Source organism: Coptis chinensis, chromosome 2 (assembly GCF_015680905.1).
Source record: "Coptis chinensis isolate HL-2020 chromosome 2, ASM1568090v1, whole genome shotgun sequence".
In the NCBI taxonomy this organism is placed as follows: Eukaryota; Viridiplantae; Streptophyta; class Magnoliopsida; order Ranunculales; family Ranunculaceae; genus Coptis; species Coptis chinensis.
Genome location: NC_141457.1, coordinates 113,026,446 through 113,052,518, shown reverse-complemented (window position 1 = coordinate 113,052,518; position 26,073 = coordinate 113,026,446). Strand labels below are relative to the sequence as shown.

The 26,073-nt window shown below is 35.4% G+C and overlaps 2 protein-coding genes and 1 pseudogene across 2 annotated transcripts; 2 read left to right on the top strand and 1 right to left on the bottom strand.

Annotated features, from left to right (window-relative positions):
- Nucleotides 1-2,809: 2,809 nt before the first annotated feature.
- Nucleotides 2,810-9,245, top strand: LOC147520845 (phototropic-responsive NPH3 family protein NPY4-like). Its single transcript, XM_086592354.1, is given in 6 exon segments — nt 2,810-2,958; nt 3,928-4,722; nt 6,106-6,175; nt 6,740-7,918; nt 8,207-8,428; nt 8,431-9,245. Coding segments are annotated over 5 exon segments (1,881 nt in total). The 5' UTR covers nt 2,810-2,958; nt 3,928-4,660; the 3' UTR covers nt 8,779-9,245.
- Nucleotides 9,246-9,417: 172 nt separating this feature from the next.
- Nucleotides 9,418-11,015, top strand: LOC147520844 (uncharacterized; annotated as a pseudogene).
- Nucleotides 11,016-13,616: 2,601 nt separating this feature from the next.
- On the bottom strand, nt 13,617-16,378 carry LOC147520843 (putative N-acetyltransferase HLS1). The gene is made up of 3 exons (XM_086592353.1): nt 15,565-16,378; nt 14,716-14,909; nt 13,617-14,622 (listed from the first exon to the last, which is right to left on the bottom strand). Exons 1-3 carry the CDS (start codon nt 15,742-15,744, stop codon nt 13,770-13,772), a joined length of 1,227 nt encoding a protein of 408 aa, XP_086448479.1. The 5' UTR covers nt 15,745-16,378; the 3' UTR covers nt 13,617-13,769.
- Between the last annotated feature and the right edge of the window lie 9,695 nt (nt 16,379-26,073).

The window sequence follows — 26,073 nt, the reverse complement described above, 5'->3', positions numbered from 1 at the left end:
TTTTTTGGTAACTGCAATTTATTTATCTTATGTCTCTAAATGCACATACAACAATTTTGTCATTAAACAGTAAAGCAAACACAACGTTATGGTGCTGTGTTGCACCATAACGAGGTACATCCTAGCGAAAGCCGAGACAACTCTTCAGGTACTTCTTGCTGAATGAGAATAGGATTTATCCACCAATTATTATCAGTCGCTTGATCTGAACCAAATTTCACAAATTTGTCAGCCACAAAATTGCTCTCTCTATAGCTTCAGATAAGTTCAAAACTTGTGTTTGCTGCTAGTAGCTCCTTGATGTCTGTGATTACTGATTGAATCTCCCAAGGTATGCGGTGAGAAATCCTCACAATGCAGTTATACAGATAATTCTCACAATGTTGTAAAATGATTTGATAAAACTTTTCAGGCTATTAATAATTAACTATAATGAAAATTATCAGCAAAGTGTTTCTTATATAGGCTGAGACAGTGACTCCCCCACTCATTTCTCAAAAGACTCCATTCCTCTGTTTATAGCTCTACTTTGCAGAAAAACAAATGTGGTACAAAATTTATTTATTTTGTGAAGGAAACATGAGATTCTATAAAATCGTCACAAAGATTATTCATATTATCAACTTATAACCACTTCATTGGTGTGAACGTATCAATGGAAATAGTTTTGACTGAACCTCCACGATCACATTAGTAGAAAGTTAATGAATAAAATGATCATGCCTTATATGAATTCTACTTATACAAACTCAAAAAACACTCTACCATAAAAAATAATGAATTAGAAACTAATTTTTGGTGGATAAATTCTCCCTACAATATATATCATCTTTAAAAAAAAAAAATAGCACATTTGAAAATGTCTAGAGCTATCAAAATTAGCTTATAAATGTTATAAAATTATCCAACAGTCTAAATTTTTTAAATTTCAAAACAACTTTTGATAAGATTAAATATTTTTGTTTGGGCTGATTTTTTGTAAAGAGATTCTCTATTATGAGAAAACTATCTTCACAAAAAATCAGATCTTAATTCATCTTATAAATCCACTTTTTGTGATGGAATTCATATAACGGGGGCTCGTAAAATGATTTGTTAATTAATGTCAATTGTATGGTATGTGATACTTATTGTACTCAGTTGTAGGCCGGGGTATGTGATATACCTATTGTTGGCCATGTGCATTGTGTTTCACCAGGTAATTAAGAATGCTTTTTCCACTAGCTATATTTTAACTCTTCTCTTGTTTAGACTTAGATGAGTTGTTAAAATGATTCCTATAATCTTCTCTATCTACTTGATTTCTTTCATAACTAGTTGATTTGCCCAAGCAATGTAGAAGATATTCATGTCTTGGTTACAATATTCTTCAACCAGATATTAGGACCGATAGTTATGTTTAGACTGTAAACAGATGAGATCTCCTTTGTCTGATACTGATCCACTGTCCACAAGTAGATGACTATGTTATGGTTAAGAACTTACGATACATTATGTTATGAGATATTCGTAATGTCTAGGGATCTTTTTATTCATAGTGAAGATGAGCATCTAGAGTCTCATATATAACCTCATCTAGTACCAAGCAGCTAACCATAACCCAAATAAATGTGGCTATGGTTGGGTCAAAACTCACATCGGCCAAACATATGGGGCATACACTAGAACACCCTTTTTCCTGAGTTGGTATATATCCACAAGCTTGGAATGGTTGTTATACTGTTCTAAAAAGTCATCTTAGACATGTAGGACCTCTAAGTTTGGTTGAGCATGACATGTCGTAAAATCGAACACTCCCACGAAGACGATAATTCATTGTCTAGATCATGTAGGGAGCCACAATGAGGTTTGATCACTTGGGCAAAATCCAATCCAATTTGTAACGACAGGATCTTTCGTATAGACAACTTTTGAGTTCTATAACTTCTAAGCCAGCTCAAACTCGAATACCATATCTTCAGGAATCAAATTCTCATGTTGCTATAGATTCCTTAGTTCCAGTATTACAGTCAGCACCAGGTGCGTAAGCTTAATTAGATACTCTATCAAAGAAAGAGTATGGACACTTAAAAAAATGGTTTGTGTGATAGCACTGTTATAGGGATGTGTCTTAGAGAAAGGGAATATGATAAAACCTATGGGAACTTTTATATGATATATTTGTTGAATTCTTGTGACATCGGGAGAAGGGGATGTGAAACTCTGCATGTGGAGTGGGAGAATTAAAAAGATTGGCTAAAAGGAGGGAATTGGTGCCCACATTTCATCCACTAGCTAGGCTAAGGGGGTGATGTCCATCATAGTTGGGTTTGGGTTGAGACCAATAAAAAAAAGGGTAAATTTATGATTCGGCCATGATAATATTAATGTTTTCCAATTCAGCCATAATTTGCAACTCAGCGCATTTTGTCAGCATTTTTTTGCACTGGCCGGATTAAAAACAAAATGACATTATCATGGTTGAATCAGAAATTTACCCTAAACGAAAGTAGTCACACTTGCACACCACATATTCTCATACCCGCTATGGCTCTATCTTTCACAACATATTGAACTTTTGATGAAGATCAGACGGGTAGGAACATGCCGTGTTGCCAAATTTTTAGTGGATGGGAAAATTGGCTTAAGTTGAAATTAAAAAACATAAGCACTTGAGTTATACATGTGAAAGCAACAGTCAAGTCACCATATATATTAATATAATTATTTTTCCAAGATATAATAAATTTTTTGACTACCATGTCGAAAGAATACAATAACAAAAAAAAATAGCAATTGTTATCAAAGTACGAGAGGGATAGAGGAGTCGTTTTCTTCAACTGTTGTTTATGTCCCAATGGTAGTTTAAGTAAATAAAGTAGTGGGTAAAGGGTGTTTTATAAACAAGACTTGCATTAAGGGGAGCAGCAAAGCTGACGAGTGTCAGATTGGCGTGCATAACGGTGCAAAGATAGAGAGGTAATGGGGCTTGAACTCATTTCTCTTTTTTTTTTCCAATATCAATGCATTGTTTTTGTAATTTTTGTTGATATTTGTGGAAGATAAATGAGAGTGGGGGTGATGCTGATTCTAAGAAGATTGGGGTAGGGAACATTCTAAGCATGGCTTTTTCTGTTAATGTTGGTTGGAATGGGCATAATGAGGAACAGCTAATTTTTGTATTGGGTAGTTGTATTATTTTTTTTGGAGTTTTAAGTGGGAAGTATGGAGGGGTGGTTTTGTTTTTTGTCTGGTAGATAAAAATGCTCATGCATTGTGCACAGTGTGCTACAGAGTGCTACAGAGTTATTGTGCGCACTGGAAATGAGGAGTATTGATTCCAAGATTCGTTCTTTCTTAACTCTGATTCTTTAGCAGACTGAGAGTTGTAAGTGTACTGTGTGTCTTGGAGCTAAAGAAAGAGTTAGGAGATCATTTTAGTTGGAATTTGTGTTTGTTTTTTGGTGGGTTTGCTTTACTTTTCAGTTTGTTTGTGTTAGTTGCTGCTGTTCTTTCAAAGCACTTTACTTTTAGCTCATTTTTCTGCTTTTGGGTCACTTCATTTTTTTTTTCTATCTTTAAGGTGGGTTTTTTTCATTTTTAGCACTATGAGTTGATAACCAAGTCATTTGAGATGATGCGGGGAGTGTTTATTGGCATTTGTCTTTCTTTGTTCTTTTGAGAGTTGATCATGACTTAAGTTCAAGAGTTTTCCAATGAATGAGGTTTCTAGATTTGGTGTTGGATTTGACATATGTGGATACATTTTCTTATGTGGATTCTGTTTGATCTCTCGTTGATTTTCTTTTATGGGTTTCCTTTATCTTTTTTCATTAGTAGGAAACATGCTTTTGATCAATTTCTTCATTTGTTAAAGTAAACAAGATGCTTGTTGTCTCTCTGTTGCTGTTTTCAACTTATACCAAGATATGCTGTTTTCTGTTGCAGGTTTACAACGGAGGAGCGACGGTGAGCCAAATATATAAACAGGAATAGAGGTGATTGGAACTTGAAAAACTCTTTTGAAGATAAATAGAGGTGAGGTGAACCAATATTTAAGACTTATTAAAGAGAGAGAGAGAGAAGAAGAAGAGATAAATAAAATAAGGGAGTGAGAGAGGTGTCAGTGCTGTGCTTGTGGTGTTTCTGTATTTTGAATTGTTTAGTAGTGAGGGTGTGTTGGCAATGTCTCCTTAGTTAACCATGAGTGCCCGGGGTCTGTGGGTGCTGCCGATCACCAAGGAAACAATCACTTGTTTAGGTATCTTGCCATTCAAACCATTCCTTCTTAAATAGAATACTTGCAGACCACATCAATTTTCTGCTATCAACTCCTACCTCGGTTTGCGTAAAAGATTCGGTCTAACAAACCATTACCATTAGTTTTTTTGTTTATCTTCCCTTTCAATTCATTCTTCCTTCTCTTGAATCTTAGAAAGTTGGTTACATTCATAAGTCCAATCCCCTTACCACCCAAGTGGATCTTCTTTCCATTTCCAGTTCTAGACTTATTTTTTCAATTTAGTTTTTGGAAATGTTCTGTGGTCCCTCGAGAAGTGCAGTGGCGGCAGTGCTGGTTTAGATTCTGATATTCAATTGTGAAGTGGGGTTAGGATAATTTGTCGTCCTAGAGGAATTGAAGCCGAAGTCGAAGTCGAAGTCAGATCTTTTCCTTGCCAAGATGAAGTTTATGAAACTTGGATCAAAGCCCGATTCGTTTCAGAGCGATGGAAACAACGTCAGGTGAAGTATTTGATTCTTGCATTGATACAAATTTCTTCTCTAATCTAATTTGTTCTGCTATTCTTGCTTTATGTTGCTATTAATACTAAGTTCTTAGCTTAGACTTGATAATTGTGGGTTTGATTATGTATTAACTCCACAAAAGTACTTACTGGAGTTCCCTCAACTTTGTAAGATGCGTCAATCCTGGGTGGTGATTCATTCAGGGTGGCCATAATTTATTTATCACTTTGTTTTTAGCTCAGATGAGTGTTATTATTGGCTTCTATATAAGTTAGGCACTTGTTTAAGCACTTATAACTAATTGAATGAGGTTAGGTTTATCTTGGATTTAGTGTCTTTATGCTGATGACCCTTTTGCTATACTAACCTCAAAGATTATTTAATTTGTTATATCATGTATGCTTTGTTAGGTTATGTAGCACGCTTTCATATTTTTTTGGTGAAACACACTCATATATATGGAACCTAGTCGCTTCCTTTTGCAGTTTTGCAGAACTATTGTGTTGTCAGCCATTTTTCAGTTGATTTAACGAGGATTTGTTAGTCTAGTTTAGGAAGGTATTCCTGAATAAAACAAATTGAATTGGATGGCCCTATTTTTGGGAAGGCGTGGCACATGATTTAAACAGTTTCCCAAACAAGAGAAATGTTTTTAATTTACAAGTGATTTGCTTTGAGCCTTTGATGAGTAGTACAGAATTTTTTTGAGTTGAACTTGTATTTGGAAAAAGTTTTGGGTTTCCTTATTTTCACAGGAAGATATTGCCCCAGTTTGTCATTCTTCAGTAACTTTATTGTGGTTGCTTCAGTACTTGGTACACTATAAAATCGAACAGACCATTAGCATAGTTTCCATTTCTACCAGCAAAATGTAACCTGATGGAGGGATTTCTGGTGGAATAAAAACTAGAACTTTTCAACGAACAGTTATTTGTATTCAGTTATTCACTTATTATTATTCTTTTTTTGAAAAGGAGTTATTCACTTATTTGATACCTCTATATCTTAACGAAATGTCCAAACTACAGGAAAAGCTTTGTGTGGATGATAATCATTTACAACATCAGTGCATGATTCATTGATTCTTAATGTGCCTCCTCATATATGAGTTAAATTTCATTCTCAGTGAGAATGACAAGCCACCAATCCTAGTATTTTTTTTGAGTTTCCATGAACTGCTTGTCCTGGCTAAGCTGCGTTTTGGTTAAATATTTCTCCATGATGACAAAAACCCTACACCCATCTCTTTTTGCGCTTTACTTAAGTGGGAGTGAGTAATTTTGATCTGTTGAAATGACTGTAGTAAATGTGAATGTCTATTTAAACATGCAGATTTGTTTCTGTTAACCTGATTTGGCATTTAAACATTTCTGTTTGCAGATACGTGGCATCTGAGCTGGCAACTGACATAACTGTTAATGTTGGAGATGTGAAGTTTTATCTGCACAAGGTATGGACAGCTTCAAATGTATTCAATACTTAAATATGGACACTCACAAAATGGAACCATTATGTCGAGCCATCTATTCCTTTGTTTAGTGGGGAAAAAAAAAAAAAAAAAAAAAAAACAGATTCATCTAAATCATAGCGCTGGAGCTGATCATCGAAGGTTCACCATATATGTGGTCCGTGGCCACAAGTTTCAAGTACCTGGCTCAAGTTCTGGTGATTGTCAAAATGCAATAACTTCCAGATAAACAGAAGTCCTACCATCCTTAACTGAGAAGTCTCGTGATATTGAAACTAATGGTCATGCGTGTGGACATGCACATGCATCCAATAATATGTATTTAATTTTTTATTGTTCAGATAACTGATGAAAGAATAAGCGGAAATAACAGTTGTATTGAGTATTACCACCTTGTTTGGACAGCATAGATAATTGGGCTTGGCCCACTGGCAACATTTGCTGATAAAGTTCTTAATCATATACTCAATATAAAGTTATCATCATTATCTACCTCATTATATGATAAGATTGAAAAAACTTACCGTGATCATTTTGGTTCTGTAGTTTCCCCTTCTGTCCAAGAGTGCTCGCTTACAGAAGTTGGTTGCATCAACAAATGATGAAAATGGCGATGAAATCCACATACCTGATATTCCTGGAGGACCAGCTGCTTTTGAAATATGTGCCAAGTTCTGTTATGGCATGACAGTTACGCTAAATGCTTACAATGTGGTTGCAGTGCGCTGTGCGTCAGAGTATCTAGAGATGCATGAGACCGTCGAGAAAGGAAACATAATTTACAAAATTGAAGTATTCCTCAATTCCAGCATCTTCTGCAGCTGGAAGGACTCAATTATTGTTCTTCAAACTACAAAGTCTCTGCAGCCGTGGTGCGAGGAGCTGAAGGTGGTAAGTCGTTGTATCGACTCCATAGCTTCCAAGGCCTCAATCGACACATCAAAAGTGGAGTGGTCCTACAGTTACAATCGTAAAAAGCTCCCTTCGGAGAACAATAGTGATCCACACTGGAATGGTGTCAGAAAACAGCAGATGGTGCCAAAGGACTGGTGGGTTGAGGACCTATGCGAGCTCGATATTGATTTCTACAAGCGTCTTATAACGACCATCAAAACCAAGGGAAGAGTGTTGGCCGATGTAATTGGAGAAGCTCTCAAAGCATATGCACTCAGGAGAATTCCAGGCTTTAGTAAGGGTGTCATCCAAGGTTGTGATGTTGCCAAGTGCCGATCGTTAGTGGAGTCCATTATATGGCTGTTACCCATTGAAAAAGGCAGTGTATCCTGTAGTTTTCTGCTGAAGATGTTAAAAGCTGCTATCTTACTCGATTCTGGAGAGATGGGAAGGAGAGAGCTGGTTAAGAGAATAGGCCAGCAGTTAGATGAAGCTTCAGTTACTGATCTACTTATTCCATCCCCAGAAGGTGAGACAATGACATATGATGTTGATGTAGTACAGAGTATAGTGGTAGAGTTTGTATGGCAGGAGCAAAATCTAAAGATTGATCCTCCGCCGACTGAAGAGATGCAGGAGATTAGAAGCTCAGGATTTATATCAAATACTTCCAAGCTTACAGTGGCAAAATTAGTTGACGGATATCTTGCTGAAATTGCAAGGGACCCAAATCTTCCTCTGTCAAAGTTTATTGACCTTGCTGAGATGGTATCGGGCTTCTCAAGGCCAGCTCATGACGGACTTTATCGTGCTATTGATATGTTTCTCAAGGTATGTTTCCTGATGTTTTGGTTTTGTTTATAATTGTAACACACACACACACACACACACACACACACACACACACACATGATTGATGGTCTTCTGAAGTGTTATGTACATATAGCTCAGAGATTGTTTAATGAAACCATATTAATTGATGACGGTCTGAACTGTTGTGTATAACAGTTATTTACAATGGGTCAATCCGTTATGTTATACACAATAGCACGATAAATTAGCGATTATGGATAACTCACTGATTGCCCATTTGCCCCAACTGTTCATGTTTTTGTTCAGGAGCACCCAGGTGTGAGCAAGAGTGAGAGGAAAAGGATCTGCAAACTGATGGACTGCAAGAAGTTAACAGCAGATGCTTGCATGCATGCCGTGCAAAATGAGCGGCTTCCTCTCCGGGTGGTGGTGCAGGTCCTCTTTTTTGAGCAGGTTAGGGCAGCCACTTCTCCTGGGAGTTCTACACCTGATATTCCTGGTAACCTCAGAGCTCTACTGCCCGAGAAAATGGTGGTTCCCATGGGAGCTCACGGACTACAACGACCAACACAGAGGACGACTGGGATGCAGTTGCAACAGCAGAAGAACTTAAGGCACTCAAGGGAGAGCTTGCTTCCCTTAGGTTGGGAAATGGACGAAGTGAGAAGAATGGGGGTGATAATAGAAGTATTGATAAAGCTGCAGCAACCAAAGTGAAAGGGCTACTCATGTCTAAAAAGTTATTTTCAAAGATATGGTCAAACAAAGGTTCACAAGATGAGAATAGCAGCTCAGATACATCCGAGAGCCCTGGTTCTGGAAACCGAGAAGAAACCAAATCAACACCCGCCAGAAATAGGAGGTACTCAGTCTCATAGTAGAAAGATGATAGGGAGAGAGCTTGGAAGTTGTTTCTTCCCTCTCTCCCTCCTTGACATTAGGAAGTTAGAGGTTAGAACTGCTAACAATGTTCCAATGTTTGACATGGATTGAAATGAGGGGGATCTTTTTGAGCCAAAACAAAGTATGTGGCTTCAGAGTTATGGAAATCATTGCTGGTAACTGTCATTTGCTGTTCTCCAAGAGTTAAGATAATCCTGTTCTTTCTTCTCCCTTTTGTTCTATTTTGGGTTTGTGTTCAACTGTTTATGACCCAGTTTTGGTGTACCATAACTGAAAAAGCAAAGTCCATGCTTTGCTTTTATTTCTTTAGACCTCTGTTAATCCATAGATGACTCCGTCGTGCCAAAACTACTCACTGTTGGTTACTCGGTTGTTACCAGGGATTACGAGTGCATGTACACAAACAACATATATGGTTTAGATGGAAAAAGATGTTTATCAATTCTCTTCAAAATACCAAATTTATATTTAAGAACACTGCCGTCCTTCAAGCTCTTTGGTGGATGGCAGTTATGGCTGTTCACTGAAATGGTTAAAATGCACAAACAAAGGGTACTCCCGTACTCCATAACTAACTATCGGCAATCTTCTTCTTTTCATTTGTCAAAATTTGAATGGTCTTGGCCAACGAAGTGAATGCTACTAACATTAAGAATATTGTTCCAGAGCTCTTTGAAGAGAATCTTATCAGAGGAAGAGGTATCTTCTGAAGATCTATAATCAAGTCTCAACTAGCGTCTCCTCAGTTTACACGTCTTTTCAGCATTAGTTTCTGTCGTTAATTCTAAATATCCTGAAGTAGGTCTTCTGTTAAAGAGAGTTGTGTTGCAACTCAAGAGAGCATGCAAGAGAAACGATAAGCCCCAATTGCTCGCTGCCAGTAAGGTTATCGCGCACCTTGTTAACCAAGAGGTTGCTCATGAGCTAATTGCTCTGGAGTTACTTACCGTATTATTGGAAAATCCTACTGAAGATAGTGTCAAGGTAGCTGTTGGATTCGTCCCTTCTGCAAGACCTCTCTCCCAAGGCCCTCCATGGTATCTTCGAGCGCTTTCGTGGAATACTTCATGAAGGAGAAACTTACAAAAGGCTTCAGTTCTTGATTGAGAGCCTTTTTGCTATTCGAAAAGCCAAGTTTCAGGGTTACCCTGCTGTCCTCCCTGAACTGGATCTTGTGGATCGCGACGACCAGTTAACACACGAGTTATCACTTGAAGACGTCATAGACCCAGAGTCATGTCTCGATATTTTCAAGGCCGATGCAAGTTTCTTAGAGAATGAGAGACACTATGACGAACTAAAGAGAAACATCCTTGGTGATGAATCATCATTGTCTGAGGATGAAGCGGGGTCAGATGAAGAATCTGATGATGAAAAGACGGACATAAGAGACGAAACAGTTATCTGACCATCATGTCAAGCATCGACTTCGAGGAGGCTGGGCACAAACTCTTACAAATTATGGTTCAGCCAGGCCAAGAGATGGAACTATGCATCATGCTCCTGGAGTGTTTCAGCAGCGCGCGAACCTATCTCCGCTATTATGGTCTTTTGGGCATTGCCTCTGCATGTTTAGTGACATCTACCAGAAACACTTTGAGACATGCTTTGTCAAGCAATATTCATCGATTCATCAGCTTGAAACTTGTAAGCTGCGTAATGTGGCAAAGTTCTTCGCTCAGCTCCTTGCCAACCATGCATTGCCTTGGCAAATCTTCTCTTAAGTAAGTTTGACAGAGGAAGATACGACATCATCTTCCCGCACCTTCATTAAGATTTTGTTTAAGGAACTGTCCGAGCATCTTGGCATTCGATTACTAAATGAAAGGCTTGAAGATCTACTAGTGCAGGCTTATTTTGAATCGGTATTCCCAAAGGATAACCCCAAGAATATCAGATTTTGCATCAACTTCTTTACGTCAATCGGACTAGGTGGTATGACAGGGAACCTTAGGGAATGCCTTAAGAAATGCCAAGACCCATTTACTAACGGAAGAGTATGACAGAAAAAGATGAGGATTCAGTGACTTTGAGTTCACTCAGCAAGCACAGAATTAGACTCGAGTCATCTGACAGCTCTCAAGGAAACACCAGAAAGAAGAGGAAGCTTAGTTTAGAATCTTAATAATGTATGTAATATATATGATTATGTGTAATTCATGTTGAATTGTTTAAGATGTCAATGAGAAAATCTCAACATTACTACACTCAACACAAACTGATTCGTCATTTTGAATTTTACAAAACATTTTAAGTGCAAGAGTCACAAGTCATTGTATACGAGCTGCAATCACAAGCACAAGCAAACTTCTCATTTTGATTTTTTTTTAAGGTTTAACACCTTAATCCAAATTCATTACGATATACAAATTACATCAACTAACTGACATAACTATAGAGACAACTGACATAACTATAGAGACAACTAACTCACATAACACCTAAATTGGAAAGCAAGTCTTTGCACTTCAAAACTTTGAAAGATGCGCTCGAAGAAGACCCTGGTGATCTTATTGTTGGGACCTGTACTACACTACTACTACTGTACTACATCACAACAACGACCCCTGAGCGGACCATTAGAAGAGTGGATGTTTATCACTTTGTCCTACTCTGATTCAGGGGGAGCTGGCAATAAATCCTGTTTTGTTGGCTCTAAAAAACTGATGAATGAACTCAATGAAGTACCCTCATACAATGTATACTATCAGATTGCCAAATTTGATCCTAGTCCATCAACTCCATACTCATCAAATTAACCTGACCATCGTATTTTTGTTTTTGATTTTCTTGTGGGCCTGATAATGCTGGATCATTCTTCTTTTGATTTTGATCATGTGGTTACTGCGCCACTTGAAGCTGGGCTTCATAATTGTTTTTGGGCCACCTCTCCATTTAAACGGTCTACAAGTAGAAATGAATTTGAGACCGAACATCAAACAACTTGGGCATGTAATACGTAGGGCTGGAAATGGTATGGTTTCAATCTGAATCCGAATCCGACCATATCTGAATCTATTTTACTATATATGATATGGTTTCTATGTTGGTGATTAGAATCCCATCCTAACCCAAACAATTTTAACAAGATTCGATACCTAAAAATTAATTTATATTATAATATATGAAAATCATTAAAATAGTATTTTTTTTTGTTTTTTTTTAATAGATATAGATATCGAAAATCCAACTCGAAGATCCTAATATAATAGAGTTTTGAATGAGAATCAGATCCAAACCGCTCCATTTCCAACCCTAGTAAGACACTAATACGTGATAATGTGATGCATCTATCATCGAAAAAACACTTATACATCTCCCGATTGAGGATTCTCTATTAACCTTCACAGAAATCCAAAAACAGTTGTCAAGTAAACATCAGCTGAAAACTACTCCTCTCCTTCAAAGTGTGGTGATGTTTTCCACTCAAATTTTGACATATTAATTCAAGGATTTTCACATGGCGAAACCCTGTGAAAGTGAGTTGATACTCAAAATTGAAAAAAGTACTTACCCCATAAGTATATCCTTATTTAGGCCCACCTCATGATATTGATGCAAACCTTACAAAGAATAACAACAGATTGTCTGCCCTACTCGGCATTCCCTTCAACATCAATAATACCAGGGTTTGTCTTGAATTTTGTCTGGTTCACTCCCTCAGTCCCTTTAGGATCGCCTATGAATCATGGTCTGAATGCCGTGGGGCTTACCTGAATCGTACTCGATATTTGGTCCTACAATATCTTGTATAGGAATTCCTAGCATTTAATATATTAACTTATCGTCTTAACACCCTACATCTAATAATCACAATTAACAACATATTGGGTACCATTGATTTAAGGTTTATGCGAGTTTCATTCACTCCCTCCCAATTTTTTTATTTCTACTGTTCTGTTTGTGTTGTTTTAAGTCTTTTTTAATGCAAACGCGTTATTTTAAGGGAAAAGTTAGAAAATATATAAACAAAAAAGAAAATAAAGCCAAACTGACGGAGGATTACAGCGTGCTACTATTTTTTTAGATTTTGCAAGTCAATATTTATGAAATGAGCTTTTAACAATCGACACAGTGATCTAAAATTGGGATTCTGTACAGTGGTTTTCATACAACTAGGCCCCAGTTGATGTTGATCTATGCATGTTAGAATTGGCCTTTGCATAAGCAAGTGTCTAAAGGAATGCATGACACATGACGGAAATCAGCATCAACTATGGTGCTGTGCGATGAGATTATTTTCTTTGATATCATCATTGATTCATGGTCCGTGTGAAGTGTAAGAAGGCCCACAACCATGCATTACATACTCGACCAAAAAATGCTGAGAAAGGATCCTTTAGTGTGGGGCTTTCATAAAGACAAAAACATCTAATTATATCCGAACAAAAACACACCAATTTAAGGGAGGAAATAGGAAAGAAAGCAAGAATAAAATACGGTGGAGAAACATGAAAGTTGCCATTTCTCTTTTGGCTCGTTCTTAAGATTTTTGAAGGAGAACCCACAATCCCACATCATGAAAAGCCAAATAAACCATTAAAGAGCATCATATCAAATCACTAAAAAAAGCAACTAAAAACAAATACCAACACGACCCCCTCTCAACAAATAAAGTAACGCTTATTTAATCATTATCCGAAACTACTATTATATCACAAAAATGTAAGCATAACTAAAAGTGTTGAAAAGTTTTCTTTGCTCTCTTCCAATATCTTTTTTTATTGATAATTGCTCTCTTTCTTGTCTCACAAAAGTTACAACCGTTACTTAACAAATTCCAATTGCAAAAGATAAAATGGAAGCAATACTCTTACGAAAAATGGCTGATTTATAAACTTATAAAACCTTAATCATTTTTTTTGTACCTTACACCCTCAAAACTGATTCACTAACAGTAAAAACTCAACAAGAGCATTATACTGTAATCCCAACAACAACAAAAATACTATATTTCCTTTTTCTTTTAAAACTCTCTAGGATCAACAAAAATTGAAATTCCAGGTGCCGATTTCGTCCAATCGCCAAGTGACCCGTCACTATAATCTTCACCGAAACGTTTTATACACCACAAATCTTCGTCACAAGACAATTTCTTCCAGTGAGGAATTCCTAACCTCAGTGGTTCACCACTAGCCACTTCGGTTGCCACTACACCACAACCATAGTCCATAGCCAAATTATGTGCAAACCCACATAACGCCTTCATTAATTTCACTGATTGGGTCCCACACCCTCCTAAACCGTACAAAAAATGTAATCCAAACGGTCGAAATACTTCAGGTACTGAAGGAATACCGAGCCATGGAAACGCCCGATCCACGATTCGGGTCGTTTTCGCGAGTCCTCTACAAACTCGTGACGCACCCCGAACTTCCAATGTAAAAACATCCTTACAGTTCCATATACTGAAAACCGCCCATGACTCGGGTGGTTCGGCTAGAAACCGTTCTGGACTATAACACACTGAGTCAGATTGGACAGCAACAAAAGTACCCAAGTTGAGTTTGTTATTTAAAACTGAGTCAATATCACGAGGGAAGAACTCAGTGGTGGAGAATCGTTTTCTGTAGTGAGTTTCAGCTTGGGATGGAGTGAGATGAAAGATACGAACTCGTTTTGAAATTTTGACTCTATGAGCAAAAACGGGTTGGACTAAAATTGATGGGGTTCGAAATTTTGAGTAACCACACCGGTCGGTGAATAGCTTAACTGATGCTTTGTTGTCCTTATCTGTAGCCATGTATGAATATTCAGCTCCATTTTCTCTAAACCATTCTTCAATTCTGTTTATCAATTTCAATCCAATACCCATTCTCCTGAAATATACACATAACAAGTAATAAAATTAATATTCGAGACACATTGAAAATGGAATTTTTTTTTTTTTGCAAATTAAGAAGATACGGTACCTATGAGAAGGACATACGCGAAGACCTAAGATGTAAGCAAGCTTAGTGTAGATAGGTAGAGGAGTTGGCGGTTCACGAAAAGAATGATTTTTGCCATTTCTCAAGAGTTTTTTGCCGCATGTAACGGTTTTGATGCAGCCTCTAATAAGACCCACTATTTCTCTCTCTTCCTCTTCATCACCAATCTCAGCTACCTGATGCAGTAAGCAAAAAGTAAACACGCCCATTAAAATCATGAATGTTTTTTTTTACATAGTCATTTCGATAGAAATACTAGGATGTTACCGAAATTGTACCAATTACATATAACATTTTTAGACTCACAATTCCATGTACACCAAATTAATGCAAACAATCTTATTAACAAATGAAATGAAGGCAACAATAACCATCCTTATTGAGCAAATCTTTATTCTCACTTCCCCAAATCTCTATCTCATTTTTTTACTATGGAGAATATACCATAACAAAGCACGTACATTATCACAAACCACCCTCTCATTACTCCCTACTGCTACTCAAACCTCCTCCACCTCATCACCATCTTTACCATGCATCCGTTGCAGAGGACAAATCTGTCTTTTCTGCTGTGGTAATGACGTCGAACCGATCCACCTGATTATAAAAAAACTACTTACTAGAACCTATGCTGTAATTGACGATAATGCACCTCCTCTTTCTTTATTCAGCAACAAGTACGTCGTTTCCTTTTTATGTTAATTTAATTGAATTAGAGTATAATAATTAATGTATAATTGATTGTGTAATGCTTTCAGATTGTGAGGAAAAAAACTGACAAAACTGAAGAAATAAGCTGAAAGAAAATAGAATGAATAACAGAGCACATACCAACATGCGAAAAGTAGGAGAATGACGAACTCTGCAGATGGGGTCACCTAACAAATCGGTGAAGAGAGACATCTTACCACTTGGACCAACTTCACACCTTGTTTCCAACTCTTCTACTCCTAAAGAGTCCTTCTTTGGGTCATATTCTCTTAACCTTATCACTACCACTACCTCTTCCATCACTTCTAGTACTCTACTCAAAACACCTTTAGAAACAAAAATACACTATTTGTAGTACTATGTCATAACTCATAAGTTTGGTGGGGATGGGATAAGAAAGAAATGGGAGGGGAACAAAGACTTATATAGAAGATTGATTATTGGAGAGAGAGAGAGAGACAGAAGAGGCAATGATATGTGGGGTTAAAAAACCAAATAAAAAGATGGGAAAGAGAAGAGAGAAATCTCGCCTGAATCACGTGTAAAGCAAACAAAACCTAAACATGGATAGAGCGAGCGAAAGAAGGAAAGTTGTTGAGCTTTAAAAACCCTTTTCCCAAAAATCTTGAATGTATAAGAAATGGCACAGGAGATGGTGATAAACTCTTCACTGTTAGAATTCAATTTATAGAATATAGAGGAGGCTAAAAAGTGAGTGACTAAACTGACTGAGAGAGTGAGAGTAGATTATCATTGGAAGGAGAAAGGGTTTCTCAATACTTAATTAATGGCATTCATTATGCCCCATCTTATTCTCTCTGGAGAGTAGTAGTAGTAGTAGATATAAATGGCGGCTATGGCTGCGCAGTCTCTTCAGTACACTCCTCATTTTTAATCATTTATTTCTCCACTTTAGGGGGGTTGGATTGGGTGCTGGCCATTAATTATCCCCAATTTTCTTTCTATCTTAATCATTACTCATTATTATTCACTAACCCAGTGACCCCATTACCTGATCTTCTCCTCCCCACATCATCTTATCTATCCATACATACCCACATACATCAATCTCATATTTGAGGCGGAACTTTCTTGTTTTTTGGTGTTTGACATCATTGGGTCGTGTGTATGATGACCATGTTAATTATGCATGTGCATGACCCACCACAGTACCCATTTCACGCATTCATCGTGCTAATAAATCACTTTCCAGTTATAAACTTTTTATCCGCCGCCGTAACTGGAAACGTGGCGTAACGCCTGCCTTCTGATCAGTAACATAGGTTTAGGTCTACGTTACCATGGAATTTTTGACGCGTGGCTAGTCAAACTGGCTAGTGCCACGACAAACAATCCAAATTTAATGCAGATAAACTATGTAGATTAACGGACATAATGTCCTACAATTTTTGTCGTTAATTAGATAAGTTGAAATTGGTGTATGTTAGCATGTTACGAAATCTTGCTTAGCTGGTTAAGTTGAACGGAACATGAAGTGAATAACAGTTTAGCGGCTGAAAAATGAGAGAGAAGTGGGCCATTATGGGGGGCTTGATAACATATTTATTTTTGGACAAAGTGGATTTTTATTTTTAGTAACGAAGTGGAATCTAATCACCATTTCCAGAAAATATTGGATTCCTTCTTAACAAGGGCATCTCCAAATCTCCAATAGTGGTGTAAAACTACCTTCCATATAGGTTCCACCCAGGGCCGGCCCTAACGACTTAATCCGACTAGCTGAGGGCCCGATCCCAAATAATAAAGGCCCCATTAAAAGCTGTCCTGAGTTTATCTACTATATATCTAATGATCCGGATACAAAAATCTAAAACATAGGAAATTAGAATAGCAACCAAGCTACACTAAATAATTTTAGATTTTTACTTTTTAGGCATTTAAAATATTTTTTATAAATATTTAAATATTTTCAATTAATTTAGTCCTTTTAAGAATTTGCCTTGGGGCCCCCCTTACAATCTTAGAAACTTTCCTGGCTCCACCTAGGTCGTTATTAGGATTTTACTTATTTTAATTGTAAATTATCAGATAGCCTTTATAAATATCTACTTTATTCATTTGATAATGGAAAAATATAAAAAAATTTGATTTTAAACTCGAACTACACTTGAAATAGCGTCCCTTTTTAAGTGACGTCCGAGTTTAAATATTTCAAATTATAATTTTGGAAATAGATAGGGACGTCATTTGGAGTAAAGTTGAAGAAAATTTTGAACTCGACATCTGGAGCCATCACATTTGGATGCAACAAACAAATATAATAACAACAAATCTATTTAGACTCCCTTAATAACTCCCTATAGACTCCACATCTCAAGTGGCATCCAAATTATACATTTCTTTCCAAAAATAAAAAAACAAAAATAGAAACATATAAACAACTAATAACTTGTCCAATTAAATAACTAAATCTCAAAATAATAATATATAAATAATAATAATAAAACATAATTATATATCCACAAACAAATTTAAAAAAATAAAGAAAAATAGGTGCCCAAAAAAATTCACCTTCGACATTCTAAATCCTTCTATATTTTTTTTCCTTTTACAAAATTCCATTTTTTATCACTTTATGTTGATTTATATTAATTTATAATGGTTTTCTATCTATTCAAGTCCGACCTTGAGCAAGTGTCATATGGGCGACCGCACAGACCCCCAACATACAAGGATTAATAGATAGATATAATAGATTCTATCAACGACTAGATACCTCTCTATTACTAATTAATAGTGTGTTTTTTTTTTTCACTCCAATTAGTCAATTTTCAAATTGTGACTTTGGAAATAGATAGAGACGTCACTTGGAGTAACGTGAGCACTTGAGATGATGAGTCTATTACCTATGGTTTAGCACTCCTATTGGATAGAGTTTTTTGACACTTGAAGTTTAAACTTTTCAATCTCTATAGTTTGCACTCCCCATTGGAGATGCTATAAGTTGAAGAAATTTGAACTCGACATCTGGAGCCATCACATTTGGATGCAACAAACAAATATAATAACAACAAATCTATTTAGACTCCCTTAATAACTCCCTATAGACTCCACATGTGAGATGGCATCCAAATTATACATCTCTTTTCAAAAATAAAATAAAAAACAAAAATAGAAACATATAAACAACTAATAACTTATCCAATTAAATAACTAAATCTCAAAATAATAATAAAAAAAAAACATAATTATATATCCACAAACAAATTTTTAAAAAAAAAAGAAAGAAAAATAGGTGCCCAAAAAAATCACCTTCGGCATTCTAAATCCTCTATCTTTTTTTCCTTTTACAAAATTCCATTTTTTATCACTTTATGTTGATTTATATTAATTTATAATGGTTTTCTATCTATTCAGGTCCGACCATGAGCAAGTGTCATGTGGTCGACTGCACAAGTCCCCAACATACAAGGATAATAGATATAATAGATTCTTTTAACGACTAGATATCTTTCTATTACTAATTAATAGTGTTTTTTTTTTCACTCCAATTAATTGCTTGAGGTCGCTCAATTACTTAAAAAAAAAAACACACACACACACACACATCATTTACCTAGTATCCTCTCATTCTCATCAATTTATTTCTTTTATAATCTCACAATTGTAAATGTGTAGTTTTCACTTGGATCAATCTCAATTACTTATTTATTACCTAACTTTTGATTCTTCTTGTTAAATATTGAAATCAATTTTCCCTTTCTAAATATTATTTTAATAACTCAATTTAATTCCAAAATAATATAGTCTAATTTTGTTTTGTGTATATATATTTTTAATTGCAGACGTTACAAATTGAATAGGCTAGTGTTAATATCTATTGAAAATAATTTTTTTTAAAAAAAATTAAATATCTATTGAAAATGAATTTTTAAAGAAAATTAACTTTGAAAACTTCATTGATGATTTTGCAGCCAAAAATGCGATTAGATAAATATTTCGACGATCCATTTTACCATTTGCACAAAACTATTGAAAACTCAGGAACGGCTCTGTATCTATTGATTTGAATAAATTGTTCATATGTATGGTGTATATAAATGTCAAAAAATATGATGATTTGTTTCGCACTTGGGCACCCGATTCAATTTTTTTAGTGTTAAAGTTTTTTATTAATTTATTTATTTATGGAAATATAGGTAAGTTATTTATTTATTTATTTATGTGTTACTATTTTTTGTATTAGCTATATAATTAGGTAAGTTATTTATAATTAATTTGTTTATATATTTGCATTTTAATTTTGGAAGGAGAGAATATGATTTGATGCCACTTAGGAAATGGGATAAAAAATTCGCTCCTAGGCGCTTAGGAGTGAAAAGTCTCCTAAGTACCTATCCACCACACATCCACCATCTCTTTTAACTAGTGATTAACTCTAGTTAATTAAAATCTAAACAAATATTTATTTTAGGGTGTTAATATTCTCACCCCCTCAACTTGATAGCATCCCCGCTCTAAAACCAAAATACCCTCTATACCCCTCTATCTAACACCACCCTACTATCTTCTCCTTCAACATGCCATCTCCAACGTGACATTATCTCCTACTCGTTTGGAAGTGAGTAAAATTCAACCTACTCAAATTATAAAAATTGCATTTCAGCTACCATACATCAAGTAATCACTTGGTTTTTGGGAATGCAATTTACACAGGTTAAATTGTAAAGAAGGCGAGCAGGTGATCTTTGACCTTCACACTTTAACCTGATATTTTACAGGCATGCCTCTATTAAGACATGATTTAAATATAACAATGTCTTTAATTGTTTAAAAAGAAGCCCCATTCTCCTAAAGATTAAAACAGAGAAATTGGCTGTCCGAAAATGATCAAGTAGAAGAACTCAACGTCAAATAACTTGAGAAAATGTGTAGTGGTTTTAGATGAACAACACCCAATGGTGGGTATCGCTGACCTTGGAGGGAGTGGTTGAAGAGCGCTTGCTCTTGATGAGAGGTAATTGGAGAACTTTTTGGAGCTCAATTGAGGATCCAAATCCATGAAACGAATCCATGCTTCAGGGTATCATTTTGATTCATTTTTTATATTGGAGAGGCAAAATCACAAAAAGCGAAACAAGGAGTAGTTGGCATCCGGTGGTGTTTAAGGAAGGGCCATATTGGGTATTATGGTTTGGAGGTTATCAAGTTGTGGGGTGAGAGTATTAGTACCCTTATTTTATTCTCTCTCCAAATCATTCTATTTTTTTCTCCACAAACTTTTTATTTCTCTATGCTTCCATTAAAAATAAAATAAAAATTATTAACTAAAATTTTAATTAAAAAATTTGTAAATTAATTTTTAATTTTTTGTTGCAAATTTTTCAAGGGGTTCTCCTTCGTTCAATTATAGTGCGAATCGTCAATATTTTGGGTTCTAATAAAATAACAAATTGTAATTACATTTACATTTCTTTAAAAATTACGATAAAATTTAAGATTTTTTTTCATAAATGTTAGTGTAGCTTTCAATTTATTATATAAAGTTTATTATTATTATTATTTATTATATAAAAATAGAATGATTGGGAGAGAGAATAAAATAAATATTTGGTTAGATTTTAATTAGCTAGAGTTAATCAATAGTTAGAAAGTTGTGGATGTGTGGTGGATGGGTGCTTATGAGACTTTTCGCTCCTAAGCGCCTGCGAGTGAATATATTTCTCGGAAATAGAGTTCTAAAGGAGTTATAAAGAGAGTTTTAGTAGAACTAATAGTTGTTATTGATGTAAAGAAACACAATCACAAATCAAATCCAATTTGGTGAAAAAAATTTATAATCAATTTTATAAATATAAAAGATCTATTATGAATATCTGACTAATAATTTCCTTTGTATATTACCATTTCTAGTCAACTTTTAAATGTAGTACTACATCCCCCCAAGCTCATGCTCAAGTTTCGAGGCCCATAAAAGTTCAATCCATTGTTAATTTCTTTTTGTGGGGTGGGTGAGGTGAGAATGATTTTTTAACTCACCCCAACAAACCTTTTTAACTCATCTATCATGATTTTTTAGTGGCTATGGTTAGGGGTGTGCCGACCACGTCTCACCTTATGACATGGAATTTGTCCCCCACTCATTTATGTTTTATTAGATAGATTTTACTTAATTTGATCAATAAAAATCGTATAAATAACAAATATATCATACTATATGTTAGCCATTAAAAGTAAGGGTGGAATTCGAGCTAATCAAGCTGAACTTTACTATGCTTAAGCTCAACTCGTTTATTTAGCGAGATTTGAAATAAAGTTCAAGCTTGGCTCATATATTATAAGAATGAGCCTGAATAGCTCAGTTATTTTACACTACAAATATGTTATTTGAGCATATTAAGCCGAGCTTCATAAAACTCGTTTGTTACACGAACTATAATATAGACTCAAGCTTGGCTCATTTAACTAAATAACCAAACTCGAGCTGAATTTAAACGAGTTGAACTCAAGCTGCTCGGGTCAAATTCCACCCTTAATTGAATTGAAGGAGTTCAACATCTAGGGAATAGAGATGTATTTCTATCATCGTGAAAATGACTAATTGAGAATTTAAATCCATGCCATTTATTAATTTGGTACCATTTTTTTTGTATTTTGGTCTCTTTTATAAAAATGATACATCTTGAAGACATTTATAAATACTAGTATGGTGCACGTGCAACACACACCTAACTCATGGACCCACTTTCCACTCACAAAACAACAAAAGAAAATCTTTTGTAGTTACAATTATACCCCAACTACCTTACAAATACTTCAATTGTTTTTGTAAGGTAAATATTGAAATTTAAAATATAAGCAAGGGTAAAACTGACAAGAAAAAAGTGATCAATAGTTATATTTTTTTATCAGTTTTTTAATTTTAATCCCCCATTTTTTTTAAGCCAATTAGCTTGACCTCTAATCTAGAGGTTTAACACCCCACCAAGACCACAACACATCCAAGTCAACCATGCTTGATTGTTATCTTTTTGGTTAACACATATAAAAAAATTTCATTGTAGGTCTTTTACCCTTTTAAATGGCGTGGAATTTGTTTCCACATTGGGAGGTGCAACAATATGCCTAATTTGGTCATGCTTTTGGAAACGGTGGTGATAAGCCATGGGGAAGATAAGTGTTTGTGGCTTTCAACGAAGGATGGTATCTCTCGGCAAGCACTTTCTATGGTATACTAATTGTTGAAGGTAGAGACCAAGAATACCAACCCCCTCTTTTCCCACTAAGTTGGTGTGGCGGGTTTCCCATATCTTTGAAGGTGAGAATTTTCTTTTGGGAGGCCGTTCCGAAGTTGCATTCTCTCACGATATTCTTAGACATAGGGAACTATGGTGTCTCCAAGATGTACAATGTGTGACACTTTTGATGAAGATATTTGTCATCTTTTTCTACACTGCTCTTATGCTTTAGAGGTGTAATTGACACAACCAAGGGTAATAGCTTTTCCACTTTTGCAAGCCGAGTCGTTACAAGATTTTCTATCACTATGGCCGAGGAAAAGATACGGATGCTTTGGGGACAAGATATGGCGCCTTTTTAACATGCTACTATTTGGGTGTTGTGGAAAACAAGAAACAATCATATTTTCAGGGTACAGTGTTAGCAGTTCGAGTAATCGGCTAGAGGTTTACATATCAAAGAAGGAACTACAGGTTCAAAGACCTTGTTTTAGATTGGTCACATGTATTAACAGGAGAGTGATTAGGGGGTCTTGGGAGGGTTGTTAGTTTTGTTATGTTTTTTGTAAACAAGTGAGGTCCTCACTCACTGTTTTAGTTTTATTTTCTTTTATTTTGTTTTTGTGCTCTGCACAACCCTCTTAATAAAGATCACTTATAAAAAAAAAAGGTCTTTTACTTTTACCCCCAATGATTTCTTAATTAGCTTTACCCCCACAATTCTTTAATCTAAAGATTTACACCTGCCCCCGTCAATTGAGTTTGACCGTGATGTTTTCTTATGACTAATGATTTGGAAACACAACTAATATTGTTGGCCTAATTCAAAACAAAAACTTTCCCTTGACCACCCAATATCTTTGTTCTTCGATTAAACAAATTCAAGAAGCAACATCCCACATATATGGAGTTGGCTACATCGACATACAAAAATGACACACGCATTTCAAAAATAGGCTTTCACATTGAACTAAGAGCTGATTTTTGGTAGAGATGACTTACCTATAATGGATATCATATCCACAAAAATCAATTCAATTGGATGTTTTAGTATTGTCTAAAAGATATTTAAATTTTGGACCGTCAGATAAATTTATAATTTGAACTCAATTTTGAGTAGAATTAAACATATTTAAAAGAGTTGATTTTTTTTTGTAGAGATGATCTTCATATCTTGGAGATCACATTCTCATAAAATCAGTTTTTAATAAAATCAGTTTTTAATTCATTGTGTTGGTAGATAGAATTGCAATCGATTGGTAACAACATATAGGACAGAACATAAGTAACTGGCAACTAGGCAAACATGTTCACAGTTATCTCGGTTATTGTCTGGTTAGTTGAAAATGACCAGATTAATTAGGCCATAATATGATATTTAAGCCCAACTAGACTAATGGGATTTCAGCAAGTTGACCAGCCTCCAATTATTTGTTAAATTTAAGTGGTTGGTGTGGCTCGAGGACTACTAGTCAGACGAACATCTTTTTTCCTTTGCTATTGACCTATAAATCTATAACTTCATGGCTTCATCCACCAGGTTTCTTCTGTCATCGAGCCCTTCAATTGACCCATTGCTTCATCCACCAGGTTTCTTCTGTCATCGAGACCTTCAATTGACCCATTGAACATACTCTAATGGCCACTTGGTCTTTACATTACAAAAAAAAGGCTTCTTGTACCTGGTCAAGTACTCAAGTCAAAGGCACCCGAAGTCCTATACTTAGTAACTCCAGTTTAGATTTTTGCGCCACTTGGATATGTTTTGTTTTGGTTTTAAAGAAGACTTGGTTCATTCATAATCTCAATCTTAATCATGATGTCAATTACACTTTAAAATCTCGACATATACTGCCAATGTAACGAGGACTGGGTTTCCATGCCAATGGAGTATCCACAGACAAAATGAACACACGATATATACGGCGCCATTCTCAAAGAAATCGACAAAATATCATAAAAAAAAATATATATATATATACTAAATTTTCATGTACTTATCCACCTAAGAACATTTCTAGGTAGTAGTATAACATGTCAAATTCCTCAAATTTGAAGAAAAATTTCAAAAAATTTCAGAATTCCATTTCTAGGTGGCCTCAAATTCAGTCACATCACCTGCTTGTTTGCATTTTTGTTCGCAAATTTGGCAATTTAGATGCAGATGCGGAGCAACATTGGTAATGTCGCGTGCCATTGCAAATATCGCCCTAATTTTTTTTTGACTTTGACCAGCACCACGAGCCAGTATTACTGTCGCGTGCTACTCCTAATGACGCGCATCATTGCCAATGTCGCGTGCTCCAACGAAAAAAAAACGGGCAAAAAATAGTCGGAATTCTACATCCATATATCTACACTCATCTCCTTATTTATTTTACATATACTCAACTCAAACATTTTTATCAAACAACTTAACCATTTCACATCAATTCTTAACAAACAACACACACACATTGCTAAAAAATGGATCATGAAGTATATGAGATTTTGACCCTTCAATCTTCATCTTCATTTTCATCTTCGTTACAATTTCTATGTATGAGCATATAATCTTGACAATGTAGTGCTTTAGAACACATTTTGCTCAGATACTTGTATGATAACGCAAGATATTTTCTTAATTTGCACATCTCTTGATTAAATGTATCAAAATAACAGGATTGTTGAGTTGATTCAGCAACATCGGTATGTTGGCTAGTTTTTTGTAATTATGAATAATAAGTTATGGTTGTGGATATAGTTTTGGAGTGTTGGGTGAGACTAAAGTAATTTGTGAAATTCCAGATTTTCTACTCGATAGCACGCGACATTAGTAATGGCGCGCGATAGTATTAATAGCGCGCGTGGTGGCCCTACATTCAATTTTGTGGTCGATATTTGCGACTATTTAGAATTGGTCGAAATTTGCGACCAGATTCTCAAAACTTTTCTTCAAATTTGAAGAGTATACTACCACCACTTAGAGATGCTCTAAGAATCTAAGATACCCATTGTTTGGTTATTCTTAGCAAGGCTCAAAATATTGATGATATATCTTGTTTTTTAGGTACCCAATATGAAAATATTTGATATATCTCTATTGAATATTGAATATTGAATATTATTTTTGTTGATATATATCATAATTTCCGATATCAATATATATCGATTGATATATACGATATAAATAGTTGGTTTTGACCGATTTTTATTAATATATCAATGACATTTATAATATAATTAATAATATTTTTGATATTTTTTGATATAACAATATACCAAATAAATCTTAATTTTTAAGTATATAATATATTGTTCGAATTCGATATTTTGGTACTTGGTCCTTGATTCTTGGAGTACAGCTTTGAAGATTTGCAGACAGAACAAAAGGGGGACAAGGTAAAGATCGAGTACTACTGCCATGGATTTGGTGTACTTTCAAGGGGGG

Bases quoted from the DNA above. Each gene is read 5' to 3' on its own strand.
- LOC147520843 (XM_086592353.1), bottom strand. From the start codon at position 15,744: ATGGAAGAGGTAGTGGTAGTGATAAGGTTAAGAGAATATGACCCAAAG. The intron at 14,910-15,564 runs GTATGTGCTCTG...TTACTGCATCAG, and splicing joins CTCCTACTTTTCGCATGTTG to GTAGCTGAGATTGGTGATGA. The intron at 14,623-14,715 runs GTACCGTATCTT...TGTATATTTCAG, and splicing joins CGCGTATGTCCTTCTCATAG to GAGAATGGGTATTGGATTGA.